The sequence below is a fragment of the Micropterus salmoides genome, unplaced genomic scaffold (assembly GCF_014851395.1).
Source record: "Micropterus salmoides isolate LMB-PRFRI ecotype aquatic unplaced genomic scaffold, ASM1485139v1 Ms_hic_scaffold_10, whole genome shotgun sequence".
In the NCBI taxonomy this organism is placed as follows: domain Eukaryota; kingdom Metazoa; phylum Chordata; class Actinopteri; order Centrarchiformes; family Centrarchidae; genus Micropterus; species Micropterus salmoides.
The window spans coordinates 15,729,052-15,746,259 of NW_024040041.1; the positions used below are offsets into that span (position 1 = coordinate 15,729,052).

Consider the following 17,208-nt stretch of genomic DNA (forward strand, 5'->3'; position numbering starts at 1 on the left):
TTCTTGTTGCTGACGATGGTCGTTAGGGCGTCAAGATCGCAAACCAGTGACTTGGCCTTTAGTAATGCAACTTCTCTGGAGTCTTGTGGGAGATATTTTGAAACTGTAAAGAGCGGATGACAATACTCCACTTTTGTTGAAAATTGTACCCTATGTTACAAGCTACTCACAAAAAGTAGCTAAATAAGGTGTTTTACACCAGAAAACATCTACTAAGAATTAGTATAATAACCATACATATGTGCGATTTAGTACACCCCCAAATAATGGGGTTGAATAACTTTTAAAATATCACCAAATTAATTTTAAAGCGATTGTGTATAATATGGAATTTATTACACTAGTATGGACAAAAATACAGCAACACCTACGCATTACTTTTATGACATCCCATTCTAAATCCATAGGCAAGATTTCCCTTAACAACCCATGAAAACACAGCCCCTACCAAATTTATTAGGACAGGGGTAGCACCTTTGTCCATATAGTGTATTTGGATGGAAATCTATCTCAAAAGAAGGAAGACTGATGGTCTCTCTGATTGGTCTGACACATGATCAACAATGCTTAAAGTCACTGAAAAGGTTTACAAGCAGTGGGAATCATTTAATATGTAAGGCTTACAATGAATGTCAACCAGGCATTCATAGTCATTCAAATTCTAGGTCACTCTCTTCTGATGAATTTAAACTTCTACGTACATTAAGTGTAGTGGTGGAGTTACCTACAGCCTGTCTCAGAACCAACATAATGCCTTATTATCTTGCTCAGATTTTTATTATTTGGTCATTTGTCCTTGCTTTTTGTGCTTCTACCATAGGTATTTAGGCTATGTAGTTAAAAGGCTTCTGTTTTATTTGCCTTAATTGTGTTTATTGAGTGTTTAATTTATTTTGTGTTACATGCCACTTGTGTCAGGGATACTATAATTTAACAGTGGTGAGAACTTCTCTCAGGCTTACCAATATTGTAAATATGCTATACAAACTGGCATACATTTCTTTTAAGCGTATTGTTGAAACCCAAAATGTAGAGTGGCCATTATAGTGCAGTATACAGTAAATTGAGGGTCAAAGTTAAGAGAGAAGAGAGCAAGAAACTTTCAGTTTATGAGCGTGTGTCTTCAGGAGCATGTGCACCATACACAAATGAGTTCTTACTGCAGTGGCCCAGTTCTAATCAAACCTGTGGCTTATTAGCATGCATCTCCTCTCTCCTGTATTTATTTTCTCTCTTTGGCTGTACCATCATCAGATTTTTATTAGAATTGGGTGTTTGGGCACTTTTACTAAACATATGTTCTACATATATTTCTACCGTTTTCTTTTTGTGGTTGTAGGAAACTGTGTTATGAATTAGCATCCAATGCAGAGTTAAGCTAAATACAAAATCCTGGAGAAAGTGTGAGTGCTGTCTCTGAGAGGTGACCTGGAGCAGGTGAGGGGTGTGAACGTGTGTCTGATTGTCTGCAGTGAGAATCTGTGTCTGATTGTCTGCAGTGTGGGGGAGGGTTTCTTGCGACCAATGATGATCGTTAGGCCTTTGAACTTGAACTACTTAACATTTCACACTTGCACCCAATATTGTGTCTCGCCTAGTCTTGTAAACTTAGTGTCTCTTCAAACCCCAAGTAACTACAGATTATATTTAGTTTAAATTATAAGTTTCTCTTAGAAATTATCAATTTCTTTTTTATTTATTCATGCTGGAGTGTGAGTGTCAATCCATGCTATCTAAGAGGGAACTTGTGTCATTATGTACCAGCCAACAGTGGACATTTTTGTAATGCAAAACAACAAACAAAATGCATTCCGTTACATATAGATTAAAGATACATGTACATTGTAAAATTGATTGAAATCCTGTGATTGTCATAATTGGTCAATATACTGGGAAAATTGGGGGGCTAAATCCTTTCAAAGGGCTGGTGAAAGTTCATAATAAATCTGTTTTTAGCAAATAAAAAAAGAACATTAAGAATCTTCCTGCTGACCATTTACTTCCTAATTTAAATTTATTTATCATGCTTGAGGAATATTTAATGATGTTGGAGTGTGACTGTTGCTCCATAGGATCTAAGAGGGACATGTGCCCTATGTAGCAACAGTGGATTCCTGTCATTTAATGTGTCATCGGTAATAGTCTTTTTGTCATGGGTAATGTGGGTTACACATTTCTTAGCAAAGGACAGCAGCTTCTCAGGTGGAGGATCAAACTTCAGGCTCTTGAATTTTTAAGTTGGTAAAGTTTTTGCTTTAATGTTTTGTTTGGAGAAAGGAGGCAAGTTCAGAATAGGGAATGTGTGTGGGTCAATAAGCGTCAAATACCAGTGAACTAGTTATGAGCAATACTTTTGAATGAAGAACATATTATGAGTTGGAAAAGACTTAATTGAGAGTTATTTGGAAACTATTACTTGTTACATAACAATAGACCTTATTTACAAGTATAACTAAAGATTCTATTTAGGTTACATTATAATTTTCTTTTAAGAATCATACATTTCTTTTTTACTCATCCATGTTGCAGTGTGAGTGTCGATTCATGCTATCTAAGAGGGAACTTGTGTCATTATATACCAGCCAACAGTGGACATTTCTGTAATGCAAATCAACAAACAAAATGCACACCTATAAATATAGATTAAAGAAACAAGTACATTGTAAAATTGATTAAAATCATGTCCTAATTGGTCAATATCATATTTGGAAGATTTGGGGGCTAAACCATTTCAAAGGTCTAGTAAAACTTAATAAATATGTTTTTAGCAATTAATAAAAAATTTATACAAAGTATCTTGCTGCTGACCATGTTGTTCCTACTTTTTATTTATTTATCTTAAAGTACTTATGACTCTCCTGACTTGTGGGCAGCCCTTCATTTTGATGCAGTGTCAAGATTGAAAATGGTTAAGCCATCAACTAAAGCTGAGACATCATATTTCATTACAAAACAATAATAACAAATCATGCTTGAGGAATATTTAATGATGTTGGAGTGTGACTGTTGCTCCATACTATCTAAGAGGGGACATGTGTCGTTATGTAGCAACCAACAGTGGATTCATGTCATTAATGCCATACAAGTGTGGACCTTTTTTCTGTAGGCCTAATGCAAACATGAAAATACCATGCATTCCTGATGAAAACCCATCAGGACATCAATTTATTTGGGTAGCCTTTTATCTTACAGTCTGAAGCTTAATACTAGTTAGGAAATCTACTATTGCTGAGCCTTTAAGTTTTGTTTCAAAAGCATATTATCAAATCATGTGTCAATAGACTGCTTAGTTGAGATTATATTTTTCTCATAAGTATTATTGTTTTTGCTTTCGTTTGTCATACATGCTATAGTTTGAATGTCAAATTATCCTTATTAGAAAAAGGATAACTCATTATCTGTTGTCTGACCTCATTATATTCATAAATGACTTTAGCCCCTAAAGATATCCAAATAGCCTTAACAGAGTGTAGTGGATGTGTGATTCAAAACCAGTCTAAGATTCAGTTATTAAGAGCAAATACAAAGTAACTCTTTAAAATGCATACATCACCATTCCACACAGGTCATAAAAATGACCATCCCACACAGAAGAATATGAATTCCCTAAGAGAAAGTTAAAATAAGTGCACTAGTGTAATAAGATATTTTATTATTATTTAAACGGTATTTGAAACCTAGATCAAGTAATTTTTGTTGGTAATACTGTAGTGCTTGATATCAATGCATGCAGCAAGTTACTTCTGAATTAAAGTTTAAAGTTTATTTATTTTCAGTTAAAGTGATTAAAGTTTGGATCACGGTGAAATGTTTACACATCGCTCACATTAAAGTTAAATTATCCATTTTTGAAAGAAACAAAGAAAGTCTTTGAAGGTAAAACACTCATTAGGTGAGAATGAGCACAGACAGTTCCACTGCATAACAATGGAGGTCCCCTCTTGGATAGGTAGCTATCGTTTAAGGATCTAAGTCCCCTCTTGGCAATTTCTTTAAAAAGCCAAAAAAAGCAAATTTGCAGTAATATTATGTTAAAAGACAGTAAAAGTAAATTTTGTATTATATTTATTTTACTTCAAAAGGACTGGAAACACAGGTCCACACTTGGCAGTTTACTCCGACGGTGCACTGTTGGATAGGTACGCGTGTGTGTGTGTGTGTGTGTGTGTGTGTGTGTGTGTGTTTCAGAGAAAGAGAGAACATATAAATGTATATGATAGTTTCTGCATGGAAGCACATAAACACATGCAGTTGTAGCCTAAGCCATTTTAATATGTGTCTGTGTGAGTGTGTGTGATCACACGTGCCTTTGTCTATGTGAATGTTTATGTTGTGCGTGCGTCTGTGCGTGCGTGCGTGTGTATCTGTGTTTGCATGCATCCATAATGCACTGATCATCTGAATGCGTGATATTTGACTGCCCTTCCTGATTATGCACAAAGCTGTCTACTGATCAGAATTACTGAATAGACACACACACACACACACACACAGATGCAAGCCTGGAGGGAAATCAAAGCCCCACACACCTGCAGATCTGCTTTGACCCACAAGCCACAGATGGGCATCTCTCCTCCTTCTCCCTCCACAGACACACACCTCCCTTCTATGTTTCCTCTCTCTTTCTCTCTCCATGAATATCTCTGGACTCTCTTCTTTTTTATTCCTCCCAGCATCCCCAGTCTCTCCTTCACCTTCCCCTGCATTTTTGATCACTGTGTATAAAAGTCTTTAGGTGGATGGTCATTAAGTTTGGGTTTTCTGGATTTCATCTGGGCATGTTTTATGGAGTGCTCCTGCTCCAAATGTTTTGGCCTTGTAGGCGTACAGCATATGTGTGTGTTCTCAATACGTGGCTGTCTGAGAGCTTTGTCCAAAGGGGAAACGGGATCAGATTTGTAATGAACAAAACTGAGACTCTCCTACAAGTTGCTCTATCCATCCAGCGGTCTGCTTTTTGAGTTGTTCAGCATTACTTATATTGATGTAATCACTGTTCCGTAACCAGCTTGAAGTAGTCCAATAAAAGCCATTTCAGCAGTCATGTAGTGATTCCCATTACTGCCACTAAAAGGGTCAGCCAACACGTACCATTCACAATGCGCCCCATCTCCTCTTTGCAAGTATCCCTCCATTCTGCATTTTGACTAATGATGAGAAAATGAACGGTCTTTTGTGAAAAAGAGGAAAAATATAGCCTCACTGACTGGTAAAGAAATGTTCGCGAGAAGCATTGTGGAGGATGGGCTTTAAGAAAAGTAAAGACAGAGACTGAGTTGGAGAAGGGGCGAGAGAGAAAGTTAAGTCAGAGAATAAGAGGAAGAGAAAGAGAAAGATTGCCAGACGCGGAACTGTGCTTTGGGCATGTGTTGGCTCTGTCTTTCTGCTCCAATCAGCCTCGATTTGGTGAGAAGCCAGCCCTCAGAGACCTTTAGCATGTGTGCTAACATTTCTACAGGGCGATTGGCACACATTGTTAGAATCAGCAAGTATGTGAGCTTGATGTGAAAGCGAGTCTGGGTTTACCATTAGAAAATCCCAATTCTTCACGTATTTCATGTTTCTTAAATGGGCAGCATCTGCTTTAGCCATAGGCTGATTGTTTAAATAAGACACTGTACTAGTTTATTGTTTTAGTTAGGGTTGCTTCTCAGTGAAGTTTGTTAATGGGGATTTCTGTACTAACTCCCTGTACTAACTTACCCCCTCTCTTTTCTACACAACAATATTAGCTCATGTTCCCTAAATTGTCAATTGTTTGCTTTGCTTTACTGTGCAACCAACAAGTTCTACCATACATGAGCTAACTTTCTGTTTGTCGTTCCACCCCCATCCAGATTGGTTCATTCTTCATGATCAACCTGTGCCTGGTGGTTATCGCCACCCAGTTCTCAGAGACCAAACAGCGGGAGCACCAGCTGATGCAGGAGCAAAGGGCACAATGCCTGTCCTCCTCCACCCTGGCCAGCATGGCCGAGCCAGGAGATTGTTACGAGGAGCTCTTCCAGCTGGTCTGCCACGTCCTCCGCAAGGCTAAGAGGAGATCGGCAGCTCTCTACTACACGCTGAGGGGCAAGCCTCCGCCAGCCGGCGGAGGCAGGGGTAACAGGCGTGGTGGGGGGAATGTGAACGGAGAGCGGCATCATTCCAGGCACCCAAGATGTGAGTAGGAGGGCCTCATCGTATGACATCTGAATATGTCTTATTTAGGTAACATTTGACATGTTTTAGTGACTTGAAAAAACATAATGACAACTTGACTTGACCATGAAATTCATGGATAATAATGCTCACCCAATGCGGGATGGTAAGTACGGACTTGCCCGGTACAGGGGAGGACAAAAACGTAGTTGAGTGTCACCCTATGCATGCCACACATCTCCGGGAAGCTAGGAGGCTCGGCCAGAACGTCAAACCAACCATTTTTATCCATACCAAACACAAATCAAACATCTAAATGAGCTTATATCACATCATAAATCACTGTACATGGCTATTATCTTCCCTATATCTCTCCTCTCATCCCACACCTTAGTCATATACAGTTACAACCGCTGACTTACTTGTGCCGTTTTCGCTGTTTTCAGTCCAAAAACAGCTGTTTTCTGTGAGCTCTTAGGTTTCGTTTCTCGCCAGAATCCGCAGGAGAGGAGAAGTGTTGCTTTGGTACAGACGGTCTTTATCATCGTCTAACGATCGACCCCTTGTAGCTACACAGACATCCAGTATATCAAACAACTGACCTGGCCACAGAGCCCACTTACAGCCCTGTATGATTCTGTTCTCAAGTTGTGGGTCTGTAAAGCATGGGAGTGCTTTGGTCATAGTAATGTTGATGAATATTCACTTTTTTTTATCAATATTTCAAATTTGGAAGCTTTATGTTATTTGGAATGTGGTTGTATGGAGAGAAATAGTGTTTTGAAGAAAACTCACAATAAAAGTGAACATATAAACAGTAAATGTGGTCAACAGTAAATGTGGTCAACATTTGCCTGGTATATTTTTCTAAAAATTGTGCAATAACTGTTGTATATAATAATAATAATAATACATTTTATTTGTAATGCACTTTATATTTAAGCATATCCCAAAGTGCTACAAGATAAAACATGTAGTGCTAAAAATAAAAACGCATAGAGAGCATGAAAATAAAACAAAAACAATAAGGCAAAGGAAAGTTCCTTTTCATCAAATTTACAGTTGTGTTCCAGGTGTCTTTGAAGATATTTAGTTGCATTATAATCAGTTGGATGATGGTTTTGACAGTGATATTGCACGCAAGGATAAAAATACCATATTTTCCTTTATTGCATCTCCATTAAATAAATAGGTTAATTTACAGTTTATTCATATTCCTTAGCTTCTGACCTATCAAAAGAGACCAGAATTGGTTGAGGAGTTATTCCTGATTTATTTTGGGTATATTATTTTAGGCTTTTTTTCCTGGAAATAGGTGTCTGTTTCCAAGAGGTTAAATGAAATGTGGTTTTGCCACTGTCTAGGCTTGATTGCAAATGTGTCATGATGCATTATAGATGGTTTTAGGGCTGATGTACTGTTTACCTTTTGGCAAGGCCAAGCTTATACTGTTCTGTTAAAATTATAGTTTTGAACTTTTGCTACCTGTGTATTTTGCATTGCAAAAGAACATGAATCTGAAATTAAAGCCCATCCATTGTCTCTCTTTCCCATCTCTTCACCCGTGTAGCATCGCACTGTCCGCACCAAAGCAAGCAAGACCACGACTCTCAGCCACTTGCCAACTCCATCAGCTTGGCTGTCCCTCAGAGTCCCGAGGACTGCCCTATGTGTGCATTATCACTGAAAGAGGGGGCGAGGGCTGCGGGATCCTCCGCCAACGGGGAGGAAGATGAGGAGGACACAGTGAAAGAGACGGGCAAAGAGGAAAACCATCTAGAGGAGAAGGGAGATGGAGAGAGGAGGAGGAAGAGGACATGCTTTGGACATTGCAAAGACATTTGGAATGATATGAGGAGGAAACTTTGGGGCATTGTGGAGAGCAAGTACTTCAGCAGGGGCATTATGATCGCAATTCTCATCAACACCATCAGTATGGGCATCGAGCATCACAACCAGGTAAGATGATAAACCCCATGCTGTCACAATGTGCAATGGAAACATTTTACCAAAACAAACCCAAGAGAGATTTGAAACTACTAATAGAGAGCGGTCTTCATTTTTTATTTACATTTTAAAATATTGGATCATACTAAAGTAAGAAGCCTCAGTGTTTTCACTTCTACTGTCTTAATTTCCTTTTGTTACTGTGTGTTGCCCACTCAACACATGCAACATGTGTTTCACTTAAAAACATTCAGAGGCCATAATCTCCTCGCTTTAATTGAGTTTCGGTCCATTAACAGCAGGAAAGAAGGAAGAAAAAAGTAAATTTGATCACCATAAATTAATCAAATAGTTAAGCAGTGTTTTTGTTCAAAAGAGAAACACTTTTTCTTCTACATCTTCATGGGGGACTGGCTTTTATTTTAGACATTGCCTTATTTATTTGTGAACTGATTCCAAACACCAGTCATTTGTCAACAAAGATAGTGAATGTATTGGAAACTGGTAAAAACTATGGTCCTTGCCATCATCGTAGAAAAAGGCAAGTCTTTAATCCTAGACTGACTATAGTGTCAATAGAGCGTGTAATCATTTCTCTCTCCCCTCTCACATCCACAAATCACCACTATCGCTACTGATGAAGCATTGCTGCTAGAAATATCATAATAGCAGATGACATTCACAAGGATGAGTGTGGGAGTGGAGCATCACTGCTGCGCAGTTTCCCAACAGAGGTGTAAACATTTAGCCTAGCGGTAGACAAAACCGAGCTGGCTTTTAACATTGGCCAGGCTCCTCAGAGGCAGACAAGGCAGGTGTGAGAGCGGGAGAAGCCTGCCAAGAGTACACGTCATGTACACACACACACACACACAATACACGTCCATTTGTGTCCAGTGTGTGGTCCTGTGTGTGTGTCTGTGTGTTCACGTAAACAAATATCTTTTTATATTTGTGCGCATGCACCAACAGAAACACACACAGGTATACACTCGCAAGCTGTTACATAAAACCGCTCTTTCTTTCCCCTTCATTTCATCTCTGAGCTCATGCCGTTCTGTTTTCTCTATTCACTTTTTTCTCTTTTTCTCCCCTATTCCCTCCCTTGTTAATTTTACTTCCACCTCTCTCCCCTTAGTCTCTCCATAATTCCCTCGCTGTCCTTGCTGTCTTCCTTCCTTCTGTCCTTCCTGCCTTACCCCGAGTGTCTCATCTACTCTGACTCTCTTTTACCTCAGTTTCACTCTCCCTCTGTCTCCCCACCTCTCTCTCTCTCTCTCTTTCTCTCATCCACCCACACACTCTTTGACAGCGTACAGAGTAGTTGCTTTCCTTCATCTCTGAAGGCTCTAAAAATAAACGAGGGGGGGCGAGTGAGAAGGGAAGAGGGAGGAAGACGCCGGTTACACAGCAGTTTTCAGCTCAATTCCCTGTGTGATTCTGTGTGTGAGCGAGCGTGTACGTGTCAAAGTAGGCATGTATGCAGTAGCACACATACATTTGCATGCACACGCTCACAGACTGTCTGTCTGTCTGTCTGTCTGTCTGTCTCTTGAGTCTTTCTCTCTCCACAGTTTCCACAGGCTCACACAAAAGCTGTGATACAAGCGCATGTTTTGCTCTTGCCTTGTGCAAATGTATTCTAAAACAGGAACGTTGAAACTGAAACGACTAACCACAGGGATTCCTTACTTGCACCACACCCTTGTTAAGGGAAATGTTCCCGCCAAGTGTGTGGTTACATTTTTTAAAAAAGCATATTGTTCTGTATAGGTATGGCCTTGCAATTTTTTCAGTGACCTTTGACTATCAAAGATATTTTATGTTGGATTATAACTTACTAATATCATCAAAGGGTGCAGCCTATTTGCTTTCATGCTATGTGCGTTCGTGTCTGGACATCTCTGGTGGAAGAGAAATTGGCACCCTGGAATTCAGGCTTGGAAGCTGTAGCTTAGTCATTCATATTCAAGCAACATTCACATGCTGACTGAGGACCTGGGGAGGACATTTGTATGGTAGGACAAAATATGAAGTATTATTCAGGGGATGGAAAATTAGGGAGGATTTGGAGAGGAGCATGGGAGGGCACAGGTATAAGGATATGAGGAGAAATGTGGTGAGGGAATGAAAGGTAATGGGTCAAGAAGAAGAAAAGCAGAAAGCGGGGGTGGGGGGGCAAGAAGAGGGAGGAATGATGGTATTTTGTCTGAGTTAAACTGTGGTGTCAAGGGATGTGATGGTTCTGTCAATAGCAATAAATCTCATATCCTGTGTTTGCACTGGTGAGGGAGTTCTGGACATAGGTCAAGGTTAGAGCTAACTGCTAAAGGCTGAAACGTGTTTGTGCCTGTGAATCTTTGGACATTTATCCCTACATTCCCATTACAAGTATCTCTTTTAATGTGTGTTTCGTGACATTAGAATTTTTTTATAGATGGTGAGTAATGTCATTATAAGCAGTCCACCAGCTTCCAGCTACAGCTAAAGTACTGAGCTCGAATGAGTTTCAGAAGACGTTTTAGTTTGTTACTTTGTAGTCAAAATTGAACTCATGAGCTTTATCCTTTCCTTCCATCCCTTTTATTATTCTTACTTTTTCTCTCCTAAAATCGAGTATTCTCCTCTCCTCTGCTCTCCCCCATCATGTCATCATCTACTCCTAAACACCCCCCCTTAGCTCGCTCCTCTTTTTCCCTCCCTCGTTCAGCTATGTTCTTCCCCGTACCGTTCTCCCTCCCCCTGATCGACAGGAGGATATTGATTGGGAAGAGATGGGTCTGCCTGATAATGAGACTCAGAAAGAGAAAGAAAAAAGGATGGAGAACTAGGGGGATGGAGATAGATTGGGAGAAAAAGCGGATTAGAGGAGGGGAGGGGCTGGAGAGTGTGTTTTTCTCTGACATGCTTTTCTAACTTTGGCAGGGCTAGCTGGCTATTTCTCTGCTGGCTTTGAAACTGAAATTCATAGGGAGTATCAGAGAAAGCATCTGATCCGTATCGCACATAAAACACATTCACTTACCCATATGCACACACACACACACACACAAAAAAATATCCTTGAATAAAGCAAGTCTGCTGGTGCACACGCACATCCAAATGGAAATAAACCCGAGACTTACTGGGGCATGTGTGTTTGTTTCTTGTGTGTGATCGGTTCGTGTTCTTTGGCCAATTCCAGATAACATGGTCTCCTATTCAGCAGCCAGTGTTTGACACCATGTGCTATACAGACAATACACACTCTCCATTCTCATTTTCCTGTTTCCTATTATAGCTGATGTGATGTGCCCTGAGTTTTCCTTTACGATTTCACATAAACAGCTGTGCTAAAAAAACACCCACAATTTTTTGTCTCTTCCCTTCCTCTCGGTCTATTGCCTATCTAAGATAAGCTGTATGTGTTAATTTTATTTGCCAGGTAAAAGATAATTCTCTTTTCAAGTGACTGACAGTTTGAGTGACAGCCGTTTCAGCACAGGCGGAGAAATGTGATGTGTACACAGTTGTTTTCCTCACAGTGGCTCCCGCATCTTTTGATTGCAAAGCAGTGGTTTAATATCAACCATGTTTTTTATCTCTTTGTCTGTACTTGCCTCTCTGTCTCTGTCGCTGCTCTTTTTTTAACTTGGAATGACAACAACTGGAGCCCCTCTTATCTTTTGCCTACCACTCTTTGCGCCATTCTGTCTATTCCCACTTCCACATCTTTCTTTCTGTTTTCATTATCTATTTCTATTTCTGTGACCGCCTCCAACCCCCACCCCTCCACCTGCCTCCTCCCAGCCCGATGAGCTGACCAATATCCTGGAGATCTGCAACATTGTCTTCACCAGCATGTTCACACTGGAGATGATCCTAAAGCTGACCGCATTTGGCTTCTTTGAGTACCTGAGGAACCCCTATAACATCTTTGATGGCATCATCGTCATCATCAGGTCTGCAATCTACAAAATGATTTGCTGATTGTTAAGTAAGGTTGCCACTTAGTGAGCAAGTTGTATACACCGAAATGTATAAATAGAGATGAGATATAATGTTTATAATGTTTCCACTTTCTTCTCTTCCAACTTCTCACTTTATCTCTGTCTCTCTCTGTGTTAAACACACATGCACACGTCCACCGGACGCAACGCACACCCCAGCGTGTGTGAGATTATCGGCCAGGCAGACGGCGGCCTGTCAGTGCTGAGGACCTTCAGGCTGCTGAGGGTCATTAAGCTGGTGAGGTTCATGCCTGCACTGAGGCGGCAGCTGGTGGTGCTGATGAAGACTATGGACAACGTGGCCACTTTCTGTATGCTGCTCATGCTCTTCATCTTCATCTTCAGGTAACGGAGGGGCACAGGGGCATGTACTTATGTGGAATGTGGCTCGGACAAAAGGAAGTGGCGAGACACAGAGAGGTCAAGAAATTATGTGAAGACTGTGTAGTAGCAGAACAGAGATTATATGCATTTATACATGTGCATTGTGTCGTACTGTGCCTGATAGTTTAACAGCCTACGACAGATTGTTTTGTCACCACCACCTGCGAATACAAAAATATGCAAAATATGCAAAATATACAAAACATCGTAGTTGAGCTTGGTGCAGGCAGCCTTAGCCAAAGGCCAATGCACAACAAAATAACAGGATTAACTTCCAATTATTGGAGTTCCACCCCATTTTTGCCCAAACCGTGTCTCAGCTGCATCAAGGCTTTTTTTTCTTTGACCTCCAGAATTACTTCTGGCATGAAGGTTATGAGTACCTTGACTTATTTATCTCTCCGTCAGCTGTATATTTGACTACACTTAACTTTTGAATTTCCAATAAATGAAACAGAGAGGTCTCAGGACAAAGAACAGTGTTAACAATTAAACTGACAGATCTAAAATTCCATCAGCATATTGATAAATTGATTTAATTTAACATTGGCATGGAAATCTTTAGTTTTGATTGTAAAATGTGGCAATTATTGTGGCAAAATGTGGTAAAATGTGGCAATTATTTGCCATCACATGAATTCAGTAAAGACTCATTCCACTAGGTCGAATGTAAAATCTCAGTAATGGAAAGGGAGAGTTGTCCTAATGTTTTGTTGACATATAGACAGACAGACTAGTGTTGTAGTACTTGAGACCGGTCTTGGTCTCAAGAACGGTCTTAAGACCACTTTTTGATGGTCTTGTCTTGGACTCTACAGCATTTGTCCTCGGTCTTGTCTCGGTTTTGGACATTGAGGACTCCGGATTTTAGTTCAAGACCAGTCAAGACCATAACTTTGGGAATATCAGTAAATTGCTTTTGCATTGTCTGATTTATTTGTTAACATCCTTACTTTGATTGGATGTAAAACTTATTGCTTCAAATGCAACCAATAATGCTAAAGAAAAATTAGTTGTTACCGTTTACGACTATCGCCCTTCCCCGTGATGGCAATGCTTATGTTGATTTCAGCTCTTAGTGTTGTGTGTGGGTGTTTTAATGAGAATATGGATCTTTCAGATCAATTTGAGAACTACCTATGATCTCGTGCCGCATTTTATTGTGTCATGTAATGTGGGGAACTGGTCTTGGTCTTGACTCGGTCTCGCCCTCCCTCGGTCTTGGTCTTGACTTGGTCTCAGCGCCTAAAAGTCTTGATCTGGTCTTGGTCTCAATAAACTCTGGTCTTGGTCTTGACTTGGTCTCGGTTTGGGCGGTCTTGACTACAACACTAAGACAGACAAGTAGATGCTGAAAACTTATATAATTTACAGTAAGATAATCATTCAGCCTAAAATCTCCTCTTGGTGACCTCCCCTTAGTGCACACACACACACACACACACACACAGACCCTACCTACTTTGTTTTCCCTCCACTTCCCTTAAATGACGATGGTATTAATTTTGGATAATTTTTACATGATATTACCCAAGTCCCACTTATTTTTCTGACTTCATTTGTGTGTGCGGCGCAGCACTGCAATCAAGCATAAGTGAGCCAAAACAGATGCATCAGAGCTTTTAGCCAGCTAATGTTAGCCGGAGCAAGTGGCATTTGGCCTATACGTCCAGCCACTGTTGCTTTTAGTGGGCTATTAATGTACAGCACCACTCAGTTAAGACTTTTAAAGCCTCACTATAAATTGCTTTAAAGAAAGTAGTGATGAATGACAATATGAATGGCATTGTCTGGGTTTCACAGTCTTTTGACGACAGCAAACAGACCAGTGTAGGTAGAAGGAAAGAGTTTTTAATGAATGAATGTCTTCATTTAAATGTGTGTGTGTGTATGTGTTAAGGCTAAGAATTAGATCATAGTCATGTGTGAGAAGACATCATCTCTTTCATAATAATTATGCTATCTATTTTAATTTTGAGTACATGTACCTAAACCCATAAGTCTTCACATTGTCTGCACAGAGCCCATGACATAGTTAAATTCAACATACAATTCAACTAAATAAATGCAGTATACTCTTATACAATGACAGCATGTGTGGCTGAATTATTGGAGAAATCCCTACTTGTGTTGCAGTATCCTGGGAATGCATATCTTCGGTTGTAAGTTCAGTCTGAAAACAGAGGCAGGAGACACGGTGCCTGACAGGAAGAACTTTGACTCCCTGCTCTGGGCTATCGTCACTGTCTTTCAGGTAAGAATACAGTAATTTAAACACACACACACACATCCACACCCTTTCAACACTTTAGTTTCACAAGTAAATGTGCTGTTATATATTTGTGTGTATATTTTCTGTAGATTCTGACTCAGGAGGACTGGAACATGGTGCTGTACAATGGCATGGCATCCACCTCGCCCTGCGCTGCTCTTTACTTCGTAGCTCTAATGACGTTTGGAAACTATGTGCTCTTCAATTTACTGGTTGCCATCTTGGTTGAGGGTTTCCAAGCTGAGGTAAGTTGTCTTAATTTAAAGCATTGGAAAAGTATGGACTTAGCAAAAGACAAATGCTAGCCAATCATGTCCTTTGTTTTGTTTCATTTTGCTATAAGCTGAGAACATGATACAGGATGTAACACAATGAGTCATATGTTAAGTTATTCAACTGTTGTGGATTGAAACATGTTATAATCTTGTTCCACAATTTAAAGAAACGCATGGATATTATTGAAAAAATAAGTATCGTCCTTATTCATTTCAGACGTAGCTATATCATTACCTTCAGGGCATGTCTATCAAGTCAATTTACATATGGCAGCAACGCGCGCACACACACGTTATCACAACATTAGTCCAACATCGCCGAGGGTGCTAGCCACATTAGTCGTGCAATATGCAAACGCCAAGTTAGCCTACCTTCAAAATAAACAGTAAAACAACACAAAACACGGCAACACTTACAGCTTCAGAGTTTGAAGTTGGGTCACATACAGGCCATGGCGATCCATCCTTGAGGCATTACACAGCTTGTTACGGTTGTGGGACTTTTGAAACACTCATTTATTAATTTAACACTCCCTGAAGTGTACAGTATGAACATTGCGGTTGTTGCGGTGCTTGCCATCCTCCACGGTAGTCTTTACCAATACGCGGTATATCAATTTTGCGGTTATCGCGACAGCCCTAGATTGGATATTGAACCTCAGAACTTTGTGAGCACTGATTTGTGTCAGAGTTACAGCTGAACTTCTGACATTGACATTTGTGTTTTAGACCATTTTTCCTCCCACTTTCTGCTTCTTACTCTTACTTCTTTAATCTTCTGTCTTATATTCCTTGTCGTGCCCCCCATCCTTATCATTTTCTCCCTGTGTCTCTCTTTCATTTTCTCTTGCTCTCCCGCTGTCTCCAATACAGGGCGATGCAAACCGCTCTTACTCTGAAGATGATAGGTCTTCCTGTAATTTTGAGGAAAATGACAAGCAGAAAGACTCTCTGCATCTATCAGGTATGCTGCTTTACAGTTTACTAGAGATTGATTTTCTTCCCACCTCTGTATTTGTATGATCATTTCACCCCCGAAATGTGGGGTGCTGCAACAGTTCATGTGTATTTACAACTTCACAATTATAACATTTTACAAGGGTCCCCTCTCAAACAACTTTAAACTAACCACACCTCTGTAAAATGATGTTATCAAAGATCATTTAACATTAAATTAAATGGCTCTTCACTTCTTTTATCATTTCCAAACAAACGGTCTGTTTTTGTTGTCTGAATTATACCAGATAGCATTGTTTCATTCACGTTGCCTGTCCGATTTCTACAACAAACATTGCTAAGCGTCTTTTTTTCCTGTTTCCTGAAATATAAGCTGCACAAATGTTAAATAATGCATAGCCGACATCACCTCTCCATCCTCTGCCCTCTTCTCCCTGTAGGCATAGCAAAAGTGAACTCACCAAGAACCAGCCAAAGCATCACACAGGATAGAGTAGCATTTAACAGCACATTAGGGAGGCCTCTGGTGATGCCTGATCACACTCCTCCTGAGCCCAGCTGTGCCTTTTAAATGTCAGCTTACCTTGAAAAAACACTTTTGGACTGTTAATGGTTCCTCTAGACTCATTCCACCAAAAGAGATGGCCAAAACACTGGCAAATATTCCTTTCTTTCACCATTTTAACTTCCTCTCTGGCTCCTGTAAGGTGATTTTGTGTAAATTAAACCCTCATCTGCCTATTTGAGCTGGCCATAACATAATTTTGGGGCATTTATGTTCATAAAGTGGTGGAGTGCCAAGTTCTGTTTGCATGGCAGGGACTGACGGGAGGGAAGGGCTTTTTTAATACTGTCTTTTCTCCTCTCATCCATCCTATGTCTCTTCCCCCCTCCCTTTATCATCACTTCTCCCATTCCTCCATCCTCCTCTTGCCTCTCGCCTCTTTCCTACAGACCCAAAGATCTGTACGCTAACTCCTAATGGGCACCTGGACCTGTCCCCACCGCCCCCGGGTCTGTTTCCGGGAGAGAGGTTGACCTTTTCTCTCGGCTCCAGGAAGAACAGTGTTATTTCCCTTGGCAGGGCCAACCTGGAGCAGAGGGTTGGGGTATGTCAAAAGGACTGAAGAGAGAAGCTGAAAAAAAGACATTGCTGCTGTTTGTTAACTTTTGGTGGTTGACAGACCAATCATAATGTTTTGACATGACTGAAAGCGCATGAAAGTAATATTGGTAATTTTCA

The 17,208-nt window shown here is 40.3% G+C and overlaps 1 protein-coding gene across 2 annotated transcripts in view; it reads left to right on the forward strand.

Annotated features, from left to right (window-relative positions):
- cacna1ia (calcium voltage-gated channel subunit alpha1 Ia) overlaps positions 1-17,208 on the forward strand; it is a 98,900-nt gene that overhangs the window by 42,041 nt on the left and 39,651 nt on the right. For both annotated transcript variants that reach the window (XM_038698507.1, XM_038698506.1), the window contains exons 7-14: positions 5,838-6,162; positions 7,712-8,100; positions 11,878-12,029; positions 12,237-12,422; positions 14,598-14,715; positions 14,823-14,978; positions 15,882-15,972; positions 16,920-17,074. In XM_038698507.1, the coding sequence (XP_038554435.1) occupies positions 5,838-6,162; positions 7,712-8,100; positions 11,878-12,029; positions 12,237-12,422; positions 14,598-14,715; positions 14,823-14,978; positions 15,882-15,972; positions 16,920-17,074 (1,572 nt within the window). The remainder of the gene's footprint in view (positions 1-5,837; positions 6,163-7,711; positions 8,101-11,877; positions 12,030-12,236; positions 12,423-14,597; positions 14,716-14,822; positions 14,979-15,881; positions 15,973-16,919; positions 17,075-17,208) is intronic.